The 15,075-nt window shown below is 32.8% G+C and overlaps 1 protein-coding gene across 1 annotated transcript; it reads left to right on the top strand.

The window, feature by feature from the left end:
* The first annotated feature begins 5,214 nt into the window (after positions 1–5,214).
* LOC118033551 (uncharacterized) lies at positions 5,215–8,897 on the top strand. The gene is made up of 5 exons (XM_035038565.2): positions 5,215–5,979; positions 6,084–6,628; positions 6,735–6,794; positions 7,760–7,840; positions 8,081–8,897. Exons 1-5 carry the CDS (start codon positions 5,370–5,372, stop codon positions 8,774–8,776), a joined length of 1,992 nt encoding a protein of 663 aa, XP_034894456.1. The 5' UTR covers positions 5,215–5,369; the 3' UTR covers positions 8,777–8,897.
* The last annotated feature ends 6,178 nt before the right edge of the window (positions 8,898–15,075 follow it).

Here is a 15,075-nt window from a genome sequence, read left to right as displayed (position 1 = left end):
TCAAAATTGAGAAGAAAAACTCTAAAATCTAAGATGGAGAAGAATGTGTAAAATCTAGAAAAAAAAATAGTATAGAAAACTCTTCATTTATATATCCCTATTTATAGTTTATTTTAGAACAAAAAATAATAAAGAATTAATTTTCATAATTACCAATTTTGATTACTCGCTATAAAACCACCAGAATTAAACGTTAATGTTTTGCCTTTAAATACAATGTTTTTAAGCTAGAATAATTGTTCATGTTTAAAGAAACTCTTTTATAAGAAAACTTACAAGATTTATAATTTGGTTTAGACAAACAATATGCTGACAAAAAATAATTTTTTATTGGTTAAAAAATTATTTTATAATAAATCCAAATCTAAGACTAAAATAGGTTAGTAAAAAAACTCAATTAAGGCCTCATGGCCCTTGGCTTGTGGTTCGAGCATGTATTTAAGCCAAGCATGGGTCAAACCCATATTTCTATACTACAACTTATTTATAACTCTTCAACTTCACATTATATAAAGTAAAAGAAAGTTTATTTTCTTTTCTAGATGAGATTAAAGGTCTTGAGTTTCGTAAAAACACGTCAACCAAAAGTTTTTAAGATTAATTGATTTTTTACCTATTATTTATTTTAATCATATTAATGTTTCATGAATTTCTGTGGGAGATCAATTTCTATCGAAGTTTTAAACTCGTGAGATTCACTTTGGATTTGACTTATGTTCATTAAACATGTTTTATTGAGCTTAAAAATTATTGTCATATGTGAATGAAACGCCAACAATAAATCAATTATCAATTTCATTTGTGTTATAGCAAACAGCCAAACACAGAAGCACTCCGGAGAGCACGCGGACACAGGTATATATGAATTGAAAATGTTGTTTCCGCTTAATGTTGGATATCTTATTCAGTTAATCATTGAAGGCCTAGTGTTGTTTCCTCTTAACGTTAGAAAAACAAATAGCAAAAAACCGCCTTAAAAGAATCTTAATGCAACAAGCACAAACAAGAAGACAACCGAGTTACAAACAACTAGCATAAACATCAAGCATTATTAAACTTACTTACTATTAATTGTTTATCTAAAATGACCCAGATAAATCTAAAATTTTATTTTTTAAAATAATCTTAAAATAACTTTTAGCTTGATTTTTTTTAAAAATAAAATCAAGTTTTGACTAGATTAACCAAGTCGCTTGTAAACTTACTACATCAATCAAATCACTTTAAATCAATTTTTATCTAGTTCAATTTAATTTGATACCCAACCCAAACCAAAAGCCACATCACGAGGACATTAGGATGACCCATATCGTTAAGTTGAATTTAATAGCACTATCAAAAAGTTTCCGAAGGCATACAAGTTATAGCTATTCTTCACCCTGACAAGGTGTTAGGTGTCATATCATTAGGACTTCCTGCTCGCTAGTAGGAAAATATAATGCTGATCATGCCTGTTTCTTCTAATTAATGTCAGTAGCCAGGTAGAGCTGATGCAGATTTTTGGGCGAATGCTTTGATATTAAGACAGTGATTGAAAGAATCTTTACATTCTCTTATCTGGAACTGAACCAACAGCAGCTGAAGGGTACCCAGTGATCATGGACTTGATTGATCTGTATACATCTTCACCACCATCCTTCTCTGAAGAAGACCTTGCTGTTTATGTGGTTTCTGAGTCAGGGTGATTTGAAGCAGATTTTGGGCTCTTAGATTTATGTGAGATAGTAACAAGAAGTAACATATGAAACCTAATCTTTGGCGCTGAGATAACATTTTGCTCCATTTTGTTAGGAGAAGTACTAATATATTCAGTGGTTGCTAGAATAATTTCTGAAATACATTTTGCTCCATTCTTTTTGGTTGATATCTAGTGATTTCCATTATTTCAGAATACGAAAGTTCTACAGTAAAATGATCATATACTTGGTATTTGTAATTCGAGAATCTGTTATTAATATCATTTGATCTCCCGTCCATTATGTAAAGCAAAAATGGCTCTTTGCCTGATGGGAGATCAAAACCCACACTAGCAATACCATAGTCTACTGTAAAATAATGCATAATTGTCGAGGCTGAAAGCGGACTTCTATCATTGCATTAATTTTCATATACAACTCAAAATGACAGCACTGAGCTACCCTAGTATTCAACTCAACTACTGTGACCTAATATTCATAAAAAGATTTTAGAGTTCATAAGCAGGGAATCTAGCCTTGGATGGGTCGATCATATCTAGAAAAAGATAAGCCATACCTCCCATTCCTTCAAACATTGAGTAAGGGCTATCACCTCCATGATTAAGCTGACCCGGATAACTACAAAAAAAAAAAAAAAAAAGGGAAAGGAGAAGAGAACATCTGCTTTTCTTCCTGCCCCATGATTACGAGTGTTCGGGTAAGTTAGTATATTTTTAAAAAATATCGCTTATGTTCTGCACAATCAATCAAAATAAGCTGTACACTTTAAAAATTGGCAAAAGCAAGAGGGGATTAGCTCTTGGAAAGCGAAACTTGACAAATATTATCTTGTCCCCACTTTGGAAATGAAAGATCTGCATAAATATCGACCACACCTTCTTTTGACATCACAACGAAATTATGGAAGAAAATCAAACACAGACCGGGTCCACAAAAGACTTAAGACTAGCAAGTTGCATAGACTAAGACTTTTTTTTCTGTTTTCTTTTTCCAAACGAAAGCGATTTCATCCAATAATACTTCGCTGGCTCTGTCTGAAAATTCAGCATCAGTGGCTTCTTCGACGACCTGTTCAGACAATAGCTAAAAATATAAAAGGCAGACTCGTATATAGGTAATTTAATTTACCCCAAAAACAGCTTTGGTAAAAGAAACACTAAACATTACCAGTAGATACTTAATTGAGAAAATTAGAGGTTACGGTTTATATTATCAATAACCCATTGAAATGCTTAAGAATAAATACTAATATTTAACAATTTAATTACAGTTTATCATCATCCTGATGGCATCCCAGTACAGATCCCTCTACTTCTCAAAATCCTTTTGTATGTTGTCAGCTTTACGAAGTTAATTTTATAAACACCAAGGTTATTATCCTCTTTTCATTTTTCTCTTCATTCATCGAGGTTACTATGAAAAATAAAAAATATATATTATTTTAATATATTTTTAAATAAAAAATATTTTAAAAACAATTTTTACATGTTCTATTAACTCTACAGAAAAAAAACAAAAAGAAGACGCCCTTGCATAGTTACATGTCACAAATCAGTTAGATAGTTTACAAATACAAAGGGAAACACTCCTTTGCATGATGCAGTGATCAAGGGCAACAAAGAACTTGCCATTTTCCTTGTTTCCAAAGATCCAGAAGTGGCCTATTACAACAAACAAGAATGGCAGGTCTCCTTTATATCTGGCAGTTGAGAACGGCAATAAGAAAGAGATACTTGATGATCTCTTGAAAACAGAAAAAGGTGTTTAGTTTCAGGATTATGTTAAGTTTTATTTTTTTATTTTTTCGAAACTAACACATGAAATATATATATATATATATATATATATATATATATATATATATATATATATAGATGTAATGACCTGTGCCCAACTTGCGCAACCTAAGAGTTGTGCTATTTCTTAAAAAGAGAGAAAGAGAGAGAGAGAGATGTGCATGTGTTAGTTTCTAAAAAAACTTGCGCAGTTGTCGTCCAGTACATATGGGCTATGGATTTGTGTTGAATGGATGGATGGTTTTATTTCTTGCGTGGACTGGTTTTGGGATATTAGTTCCTATAGAGAGAATGGAGCTTTTTCTTGGATCGGAGGAAAAAAGAAAAAAAAAATCTATACTTGGAATTAAAAAGGGATGGAGATGCTCTAACTCTTACATGACCCTCTCAATTTTTTGTAATGATAATGTAATAGTTTGGAGCTTAAGATGAGGCTTTGTTAAATATAGAAAATGATCACTCTTATGCTTTGGCTTATACCAAATTTAGTTTTGAATAGGAGATTATGCATAACATAAAGATATTTATAAATGGATTATGAATAGATATAACAATCTAATCTATACTCGGCAAATACAAAACCAAACTGATTTAAATAAGTAGAAATTTAGTTTTAGGATTATGTTAAGTTTTTTTTTATTTAAGAACAAATATTTGTTGATAAAATACTACATAAAAAAAGAGACAATTCATTAATAAAAAAATGTTTTGATTAAATAGATATATTTTTTTATCTTTATTTCAAAAAAATCGTGTAAATTTTTTAACATATTTTATTTTCATTGCTTTTAGTTTTTATGCAATAAAAACATAGCTAAAAAAATATTTATTTTTATTTTTCAAGAAAATCATCAAATCATCAATTCATTATTATTTTATTTTTTAATTAAAACTTGCTTGTAAGATTATAGAAGTTTTTATTTTAAAAAAAAAAAGCAATGATTTTTATAAAAAACATTTGTAAAAAAAAAGGTTTTTTAAAAATATGTAGATACCTTTTGTTTATTTTTATTTCAAATCCATTTAAATAATTGTTTTAATCCTATAGAATTTTTTTTTATGAAAATCAGTTTTTTATAGTTATATAATTAAATAAAAAAAATAAAACTGTCTCGGCAACGAGATCAAATATTTTCTTGTTTATGTATCTTTCAGCTTTCAACTTTAGCTTTTATTTAACACTAACAACTCTTTTTATGTTTTATTAAATCATATAATTTTTAATTTATTCTATTAAATACACTCATTAACTTTCAAATTTCCATTTAAATATTTTATGACACATTCATGGTAGTTGCAGATTAATATATATATATATATATATATATTATATATATATATATATATATATATTAAAAAGAACATAGTTATATGTTAATATGCAGTGCTTTTTTTTTTTTTTTTGCGAAGTCACTCACGCTATATTGTGGATAGGATTTTAAATTAGTTTTTTAATATATATATTTCAGGACAAAGTAGTTGGTTCAAATAAGCTAGATACAAAAGAGGCATCACCAAAGGACGAAATGTGATTTGTTAAAAATATAAAAACAAACATTTTTATTTTGTAGCCGTGGGTTTTCAAACTAGCTTATACGGATCTCAATTAATTTCTCTGAAATTAATGATTAAACAAACCTATAATCTGGGACACTCGAATTATTAATCTTTAAAGGATAATTGAACCCCCTCGATATCAAATAATATAAGATACAAACATGATAATATAGTTCACATTTTCCTCCTTTCCTTTTCGTTTTCTAGATGCTGCTTTAACCATGGCCAAGGCTGCTCTCTCCTTCTGGTCTATTTAAATTAGAAGTCCAGCTGTCTGATATGTATAGCTGATTCAACCAACACCATATTTTCTTTTGCCATGTCTAGCGTAGCAATAAACATTGATGAAAACTCGATTCCGAGAGATCACATGGCAAATGCAATGATAGATAGTCAGTTGCATAAGTGTGTGAGGCAGAACATTAATACTGAGGAATTTAGAAGGCTTGTCCAGCAACGTTCAGCGGAGAAGCTTGTGACACCCTGCGGGAATACACTACTTCACGTAGCTGTAAGCTATGGAAGTGACAATATTACATCTTATCTGGCTCAAACGTTTCCTTTTCTAATCACCATCCAAAACAGCCAGAAGGACACAATCCTTCATCTTGCTGCCAGAGAAGGAAAGTCCAGTGATACAATTAAATCTCTTGCGGAATCGAATCGGAGCTTGATGGGGAAGACAAATACAAAGGGAAACACTCCTTTGCATGATGCAGTGGTCAAGGGCAACAAAGACCTTGCCATTTTCCTAGTTTCCAGAGATCCAGAAGCGGCCTATTACAACAACAATAATGGCAAGTCTCCTTTATATCTGGCTGTTGAGAACGGCAATAAGAAAGAGATACTTGATGATCTCTTGAAAACGAAAGCTTCGTTCCCAAAAGGAAAGTCACCTGTTCATGCTGCCATCAAGCAACGTAACAGAGGTGATCACAATTTCATTACTCACTAGAAAATGAATTACATACAAACAATTGTTGCAAAGCTGTCATCTTTATATTCATTTGGAACAGTTTCTTTTGATTTTCAGATATTTTGGAGAAAATTGGAAATGAAAAGCCAGAGCTATTACAGCTCACCGAGGAAGAGTTGGGAAATTCATTGCATTATGCATCATCCATAGGATTTCTGGAAGGAGTTCGATTCCTATTAAAGAAGTTTCACGATGGTGCTTATGAAACAAACCGTCAAGGCGACTATCCTATCCATGTAGCATGCAAAAGTCACTCTGTTGATGTAGTGAAGGAATTTCTTGATAAATTCCCATATCCAAAAGAATTCCTCAATAAGAAAGGGCAGAACATTCTTCATGTAGCGGCCAAATATGGAAATAGCAGTTTGGTTAGGTACATACTCAAACAGGAGGAGGAGCTCGTCGCACCGCTGCTAAATGCGACAGATGAGGATGGAAATGCACCTTTGCACTTGGCAGCACGTTATGGCCGATGCAGGGCTACATTTCTTCTTGTGCGTGACAATCGCGTTGAACATTTCATTGTTAACAATATAAATTGGACACCATATGATTGGGCTGAAGATATTTCCAAAAGATTTGAAGATAAATACATAGAAACAGTATGCAACTAATTTGATCATCATTTATCGAGCTACAAAATTCTATATATTTTAGGAGTATTACTGATTTAATATTTTGGTATCTGGGCTTCCTCTTTGTTGCCAGCGTGCCGAGGAACGAAAGCAGTTTGATTCAAATAACAGTACCCCTGCGCGCGAGATCGAGGTATTTACGTTTAGGATTATGATAAGTTTTTTTATTTAAGAAACAATATGTTTTATAAAATACTATCAAAAAACAAAAAAGAGAGGATGGATTAATAAATTGTTTTTATTAAATAGATATCTTTATATCTTTATTTCAATAAAATCATGAAAAGTTTTTGTCCATATTTATTTTTTTAATTGCTTTTAGTTTTTATGAAATAAAAACATAGCTAAAAAAAATTTATTTTTTTTTTCAAGAAAATCGTCAATTCATTATTCTTTTATTTTTTGAATTAAAACTTATTTATAAGATTATGATAGGTTGTTATTAAAAAAACAAAACAATTTTATAAAAAACATTAGTAAAAACAAATGGAACGTATTCATAAGGAAAATGGTTTTGATTAAAAAAAAATATAGATACCTTTTTTATTTTTATTTGAAATCAATTTAAATTATTTTTTTTATCCTATATAGAGTTTAAATTATTTTATGAAAATTAATTTTTATTGTCATGTAATTAAATAAAAAGAATTAAAAGTATCTCGCAACACGAAATAAAAAATCTTCAATATATATATATATATATATATATATATATATATATATATATTAACACTATCAACTCTTTCTCAGTTTCTCTATTTTATAGGATTATATAATTTTTAATTTATTCTATATATTAAATACACACATCAATTTTTTAGTTCCCATATAAATTTTTTTATGATGTTCATGATTCATGCATGCACATTCTTTTTTTATATTAGCAATATTTAACTTAGAATCCTACTGTTGGTACTTGGCTTGTATTCGCAAAATTCGTGAGCCCTAAAACTGTACTTCAGCTTAATTATCTCATTTATCTCAAATGACTTTTTCTCAAACATGAACCAGTTTCATTTGCTTAGATTGTTGTCTAGCCATAGCACACAGAGAGAGCACTGCATTTTAACATATAATATTATTATTATTTTTTGACAGGGCAAAGAAGTTGATTCAAATAAGATGGATACAGAGCAGGCACCACCAAAGGACGAAAAAGGGATTGGGTATTTTGACTTGGTATTTTTGCTTTTCTTCTTTCCTTTTTTTGTTTTTTCCCTTGCCATCCCTAATCTTTTAAACTTCTAGTTCAAGCCCAATTGATTTAACTTGTATACCATTATTTTAAAAAATTCTAAACCAATTATTTGTTCAAGCCCAAGAAAATTATTTGTTCTGCGAAAGGCATTTGGATGCAATTGAGGAAGCGCCAAGAACTCATTAAACAATTAAGCTTTTTCCCCCGTGCTATATATGCAGGTGATAACATTATCGATCTTATTCGTCAATGCCCGCCCTAAGGAATCCCGAAAGAAGGTTTTCCCTGTTACTCGACTACCCATGTCACGAGCAAGAGAGGAAACAAAGAGCATGATAGGGAATGTTCTAGTGGTAGCAGTACTTGTTGCTGGAGTAACGTTTGCGGGTGTTATACAATTGCCACAATTAAGGGATAACAATAGCTCAAGTGGTCATCATCATGAATTTAACAACTCTACCCATTACAGAAGTTATGAGTATCTTCTGCATCATTATTTGTTTTTCGATGTGGGGGCTTTATCTCTCTCTCTGATGGCAGCTCTATTCCTTCTTTTGCCAAGCGTTAAATATCCCAAATTTCAAATCTCTGCAGTTGGGTTTTCAAATATCATGGTTTGTTTGGCTATTTTCATGATGTTCGGGGCATTCCTTTTTTCTGTGAAAATAGCATTAATAGGAGGATGCCATGGCTGGTTGTTCACATTCTTCATTACAGGGGTGGCCGTTGTTTTTCCTTCGATTATTCTGCTATTTGTCAGCCAAGTTCTTCTACAAGTGCACTTGCACCATTTCTACTACGGCCTTTTTTTCTTGTTTATCTACAGTAGCTGCTGGTGGCTGCCTAATAAACTCTCTGATCTCAAGAGAAAGCTCTCTGATCTTGATCTCAAGAGAAAGCTCTCTGATCTCAAGTGAAAGTTCAGGATTTTGAGATCGATCATATCTTGGATTGTGTCTGGCGAGCGATTGGAGTAATAATTTGAACTTTGTAATAACTCTTGAGTTTCCAATTGAATGTATGCGCACTTCTACTTAATTTTATATATATATTAAGCATGCATTTACTGGACTCCTGTTGTTGTTGTTGTTGTTGTTGGATTGAGTAAAAAATAAAAATATCAATGTTAATTACAGATATCAACTTGGGTTGGTCTGAACAGTATTAAAATGGCCGTCCCAAATGTTAAATTAATTGAGATCAAACACAAAACGGAGACTAGATTTTTGAATAATCTGTTTATTATGAATGCTTAGTCTTAACATAATTACAAATAAAGTATATATAGGTTAAACTAAAAGTATTATTCTACCATTAATAAATAAGACAACATAAATATTATTTAACATCTCCCCTCAAACTCACGATGCGGCAGCTACAAGCATCGAGAGTTTGCCAACTAGAAAACGAAAACGAGATATGGAATGCGCCTTGGTAAAGAAATCTGCAATCTGCAATGAAGAAGGAACAAAAGGCAAAGTAATGGTTCCATGCTTGAGATGATGACGAGTAAGATGACAATTGATTTCAATGTGCTTAGTCCGCTCATGAAAAACCGAGTTGTGAGCAGTCTGAATAGAACTCTGGTTGTCACAATACATAGGAGTAGGATGGGAAAAGAAAACTCCCATATCAGCAAGTAACCAACGTAACCAAATAATCTCTTTGGTAGTAGATGCCATGGCATGATATTCTGCTTCGATGGATGATTGAGAAACAATAGATTGTTTCTTGCTCTTCCAAGAAATAAGAGAATCACCTAAAAAGATACAAAACCCGGTAACAGACTTGCGATCTGTGGGATCACTACCATGATCAGCATCAGAGTATGCACGCAACTCCAAGGAAGAGGTGGATGAAAGTAAAAGACTTTGAAAAACTGTACCCCGAAGATATCGCAAAATACGAAGAACAGCTGCCCAGTGAACAATAGTAGAAGAAGCAACAAACTGACTAACAACATGAACAGCATATGCAATATCTGGACGAGTAATGGTGAGATATACCAAACTCCCAACAATAGTGCGGTATAAAGTAGGATCTATCAAAGGTAAACCATCAGAAGAAGAGTACCTTGCGTTAACCTCAATAGGAGTATCCACAGTCTTGTTATCAGTAAGTCTAGCCCGCTCAAGAATATCTGCAACATATTTCGACTGAGAAAGAAGGTAACCTCTAGGTGAGTATGCTACCTCAATACCCAGGAAATATCGAAGATAACCCAAATCCTTCATCTCAAATCGTCTAGCCAACTCTGTCTTCAAAACTGAAATACCATCAATGTCATCACCAGTAATAATCATGTCATCAACATATAAAGATAGAATGATACGACCTGCATCAGTGCACTTAATAAAAAGAGTAGAATCATGACTGCTAGAAACAAAGCCAAGTGACGAGATCACAATAGAGAATTTCTCAAACCAAGCACGGGGTGCTTGTTTGAGACCATATAATGCTTTCTTAAGCTTACAAACATATCCAGAGTCATGTGAAATACCAGGAGGGGGTGCCATATAACTTTTTCTTGAAGATCTCCATTCAAGAAGGCATTTTTAACATCAAGTTGAGAAATATGCCATTGACGAATCAAAGCTACGGCAATAAGAGTACGAATAGTAGTCATTTTTGCAACCGGAGCAAATGTCTCCTCATAGTCCATACCATACTGTTGAGAGTATCCTTTGGCAACCAACCTAACTTTATATCGCTCAATAGACCCATCAGAATTAGTCTTGATCTTATACACCCAACGAAAACCAACAACACTCTTACCAGGAGGTAGAGGAACCAGATCTCAAGTATCTGTCTTATGCAATGCAGAAAGTTCCTCATCCATAGCTTGCTGCCAAAGCGGATCAAGAATTGCCTCTTTATAGGAAGAGGGCTCAACAAGACAATGAATATAGGCTAAAAAGGAAGTAAATGATGAAGAATGACAAGAATAAGCAAAATTTGGTAGTTTTGTGGACTTGCGAATACGGATGGACTGACGTGGAGGTGGATCCACAATCTCAGATGAAGCTTGAGGGGTTGTAGATGAGAATGGAGCTTCAGGTGTGCCAGAGAGTAAAGTACCAGTACCTGCAGAGTTATGAGTACAAATTGATCGAACATGGGGAGAGCTATCATCACTAGAATCCTCAGAAAATGGATCTATACTAATAAGATCAGATTTAGTCAGGTTATGAGTAGTGGATGGAATAGAAAAGAAAGGTATATGCTCAAGGAAGACAACATGACGAGACACATAAAGTTTCTGAGTTATTGGATCAAAACAACGATAACCCTTTTTACCTTCACCATAGCCCAAAAAGACACAAATAGCGGATCGAGAGGATAGCTTACTTCGTTCTACATGAGGATGAAGAACGAAACAAGTACAACCAAAGACTCTAAATGAGGAATAATCAGGGACATACCCATATAACTTTTCAAAAGGAGATAGACCCGAACTATGAGAAGATGGAATTGTATTAATCAAGCTTACAGCAGTAAGAACAGCTTCTCCCCAAAACTGACTAGGAACAAAAGTAGACAACAAGAGAGAACGAGCAGTTTCGACAATGTGCCTATGTTTTCTTTCAGCAACACCATTTTGCTCAGGAGTATCTATACATGAAGTTTGGTGGATGGTTCCATCTAGGGCAAGCAATTGAAAAAATTTATTAGAAGTGTATTCCCCACCTAAATCACACCTAAAGCATTTGATCACAGTAGAATATTGAGTTTTGATAAGAGATCGAAAAGCTGCATATATCTCAAAGAATTCAGAACGATGTTTCATTAAATAAACCCAACAATAACGAGTATGATCATCAATAAAAGAGACATAATATCGAGACCCTCCTTTTGTGGCAACAAGAGAAGGTCCCCATACATCAGAATGAATCAAATCAAATGGTAAAGAAGAAACAGAAATACTTCGATTAAAAGGTAAGGCGAAAAATTTTGCCAATTTACATCCACTACAATCAGAAATGTCACAAGTTTTCAAATTTCCTAAAGCTCCTGTGGATGCCAAAAATATTAAACGAGAAGACGAAACATGACCTAGACGGGAATGCCATAAATAAAAACTAGAAGATGAAATACTCAAACGAAAGGAAGACAAATCAACGGTAGTAGTAGCAGCGGCAACAGCAGCAACTGACACTTTTAACTCATCCAAAATATATAGTCCATTCTCCCTACGGCCTGTCCTAATCAGCTTCTGAGACTGCAGATCTTGTATACAACAAAAGGAACCAGAAAACATGACTAAATAATCACCAGAATCACATATTTGACCAACAGACGCAAGATTCAATTTGAGTTGTGGAATAAGATAAACATTAGGGAGAGACATGTGAGGTGTGACAACATAACCAACACCTGCTAAGGGCATTTGAGTGCCATCAGCAGTCATAACAGGAATGGAGGATAAAGGGGATACAGAGGTAAAAGATGAGGAATCTGGAGACATATGATGAGAAGCACCAGAATCCAAGACCCATTCAGAATGTGGCATACCTGAGGAACTATGAGGCAACTGACCTATGAAAGAAGAAGCGGACATTGCTTGTGGCTGCAAGGAGAGAAACTTCTGAAATTGTTCAGCCAAAATATTAGGATCGGTAATAGAACCCGAGGAAGCTACTGCTGCAGTATTGTGGTGTTGTGGTTTATAACCCTGAGGTGGTCTATGAGCATTAGATTGTGACTGATTGCCAGACTTCCAAGCTTGATTCCGCTGTCTCAACTTAGGACACTAAGCCTTCCAATGACCTTTCTGCTTACAGAAACTGCACTCATCGAAGCCAACCCTTGTGTAAGGCTTATTCTGATTATTAGAGAATGGCTTAGAAGGCACTGCTAATACTGAAGGATTCGAAGCAGAAAGAATTCCCTTTTCAGAATAAGACTGAAGACGTATTTCTTCAGCCAATAACTCACTAACAACAGAGTCAACAGAAGGCAGTGAAGAACGATGCAGAATTGAACCTCCAAGTCCTTCGAAATCACTGCGAAGTGCTGTTAAAAACTGCACCAATCGTTGCTGCTCTCTACGCTCAATATAGGCACCACATGCCTTTAATTCTGCCGATTATGTAAGAGCCAATTGATTAAACAGATCTGTCATAGCAGAATAAAACTCTTGGATACTCATATTCTTCTGATGAAGAGCTCGTATGTCATTCTCTAATTGATACTGTTTTGCAAAATTTGATTGTGTGAATAACCTTTGCAGATGATCCCAAACCTCTTTTGTTGTCTCATACTTCGCCAACTGCATACCTATCGAATGCTCAACAGAATTGTTGATCCAAGTAATGATCTTTGCATTATTTGCTTCCCATGTATCTATCAAAACAACATCTCCCTCCTCAACATTCTTAGGTATCATATAAGTCCCACTAACATACCCCCACATCTTCTTACCCTTAAGGAAATTTCTCATCACATAACTCCAATACGAATAATTCTTCCCATCCAACCTCACACTCACAGACTGAAGTGAATCATCTCTTTTAGTAGCCATAATCAGCAATCACATATAACCAGAATGCAAAAGCAGCGGAAACAAAATACAAAATTGCATAAACTAAACAAATCTCTTCTCGAAATTATACGATTACTCCAAAATACAAAACAAATTTGCAAAAACTGAACGCAAATACCAAATTGCAGATGCTGAAGGGAAGACGAAATATCAAAATAATTGCAGAAACTGTCGAAATACCTAATTTTGCAGAAGCGGAAGACAAAATATCACTCCAAAAAAAAAATAGTTGGATCCGCGAAGCTGTATTTAGGATTAAGCCTCGTTCCATAAAACCAGCTCTGATACCATGTTAAATTAATTGAGATCAAACACAAAACGGAGGCTAGATTTCTGAATAATCTGTTTATTATGAATGCTTAGTCTTAACCTAATTACAAATAAAATATATATAGGTTAAACTGAAAGTACTATTCTACCCTTAATAAATAAGACAACATAAATATTATTTAACACCAAAATCATTTACGATAAAATCAACAAACATCATGCCATCCTGCTCTAATTTGAATCAATAAGGTTATTAATAAGTTCAAGGCATTTGCTATAGATTTGACATCACCCTTGAGTAGAATAAAAGAGAACTGCAGTATTTTTTCAAGGTAAAAGAACGTGCAATTTCAAAAAAAAGGTTTTGTTCTAAGAAATACAGCCAACACTACTAACCCACCGTCAATAGCGTAGAGAACAATGTAATGCCGATAAGTTTTGTTTTATTTATTTTTCTCTTCAAGGTTTGGAATTGCATGTTTTATAAAAATTAATTTGATATGTTTATGCTGTTAAATAAATATATTTATCTTGATTTATTAATTAAAGGTAGAATATTATATATATTTTCCTGTTTGTATGTAGTTTGTGTTCATTAAATTACTTTAACATATATAATATAAAAAATAATTTTTAACAAATAAAAACTAATAATTAACCATTTTAATTACAGCTTATCATCATCCTGATGGCATCCCAGTACATATCCCTCTACTTCTCAAAATCCTTTTGTATGTTGTCAGCTTTACAAAGTTCATTTTATAAACACCAAGGTTTTTATCCTCTTTTCATTTTTCTCTTCATTCACCGAGGTTACTATAAACTTTTGCATGAAATTCTTAAATCATGTCATATAATAATGCAGCCACTAAAAATACTGTATTATATAATATTGGGAGTGTGATAATTATTGTTTTTTAATTTGAAATGCATTAAAATAATTTTTTATATTGTTTAAAAATTATTTTTAATATTAACACATCAAAATAATCTGAACACTCAAAATATTAACTTAAAATAATTTTTTTTTATTTTAAAAACAACTTCATAGTTGAGTGCAACCTCTAGTCATACCGAAACTGCCTCCATATAAATTAGTTTATTTACCAAAAATAAATTCTTAAAAAGGTTATTTGCACGCACCCTTTCTGTTTACTGATATATTTTTTATTTTATTTTTTAATTTCTTGTGTGCGTTAAATATCCAAGTTGTCCTTACACCTAAAAAGTTAATCAATCGCTACTTTTATTTTATTTATTTATGTTTATTATTACTACTCCAAACACTGAAACCTAAGACCACCATACTGAATATATAGAGGTTTTTTTCTTCGATTAGAGATCATTAGAATACGTCAATTTAACATCGAAAAAAAAACAAAATAATATCTCAATTACTTTTTT

Source organism: Populus alba, chromosome 13, assembly GCF_005239225.2.
Source record: "Populus alba chromosome 13, ASM523922v2, whole genome shotgun sequence".
Lineage (NCBI taxonomy): Eukaryota > Viridiplantae > Streptophyta > Magnoliopsida > Malpighiales > Salicaceae > Populus > Populus alba.
This window is presented reverse-complemented; position numbering and strand designations above follow the sequence as displayed.

Bases quoted from the DNA above. Each gene is read 5' to 3' on its own strand.
- LOC118033551 (XM_035038565.2), top strand. From the start codon at position 5,370: ATGTCTAGCGTAGCAATAAACATTGATGAAAACTCGATTCCGAGAGAT. The intron at 6,629-6,734 runs GTATGCAACTAA...CTTTGTTGCCAG, and splicing joins AAGATAAATACATAGAAACA to CGTGCCGAGGAACGAAAGCA. The intron at 7,841-8,080 runs GTATTTTTGCTT...CTATATATGCAG, and splicing joins GGATTGGGTATTTTGACTTG to GTGATAACATTATCGATCTT.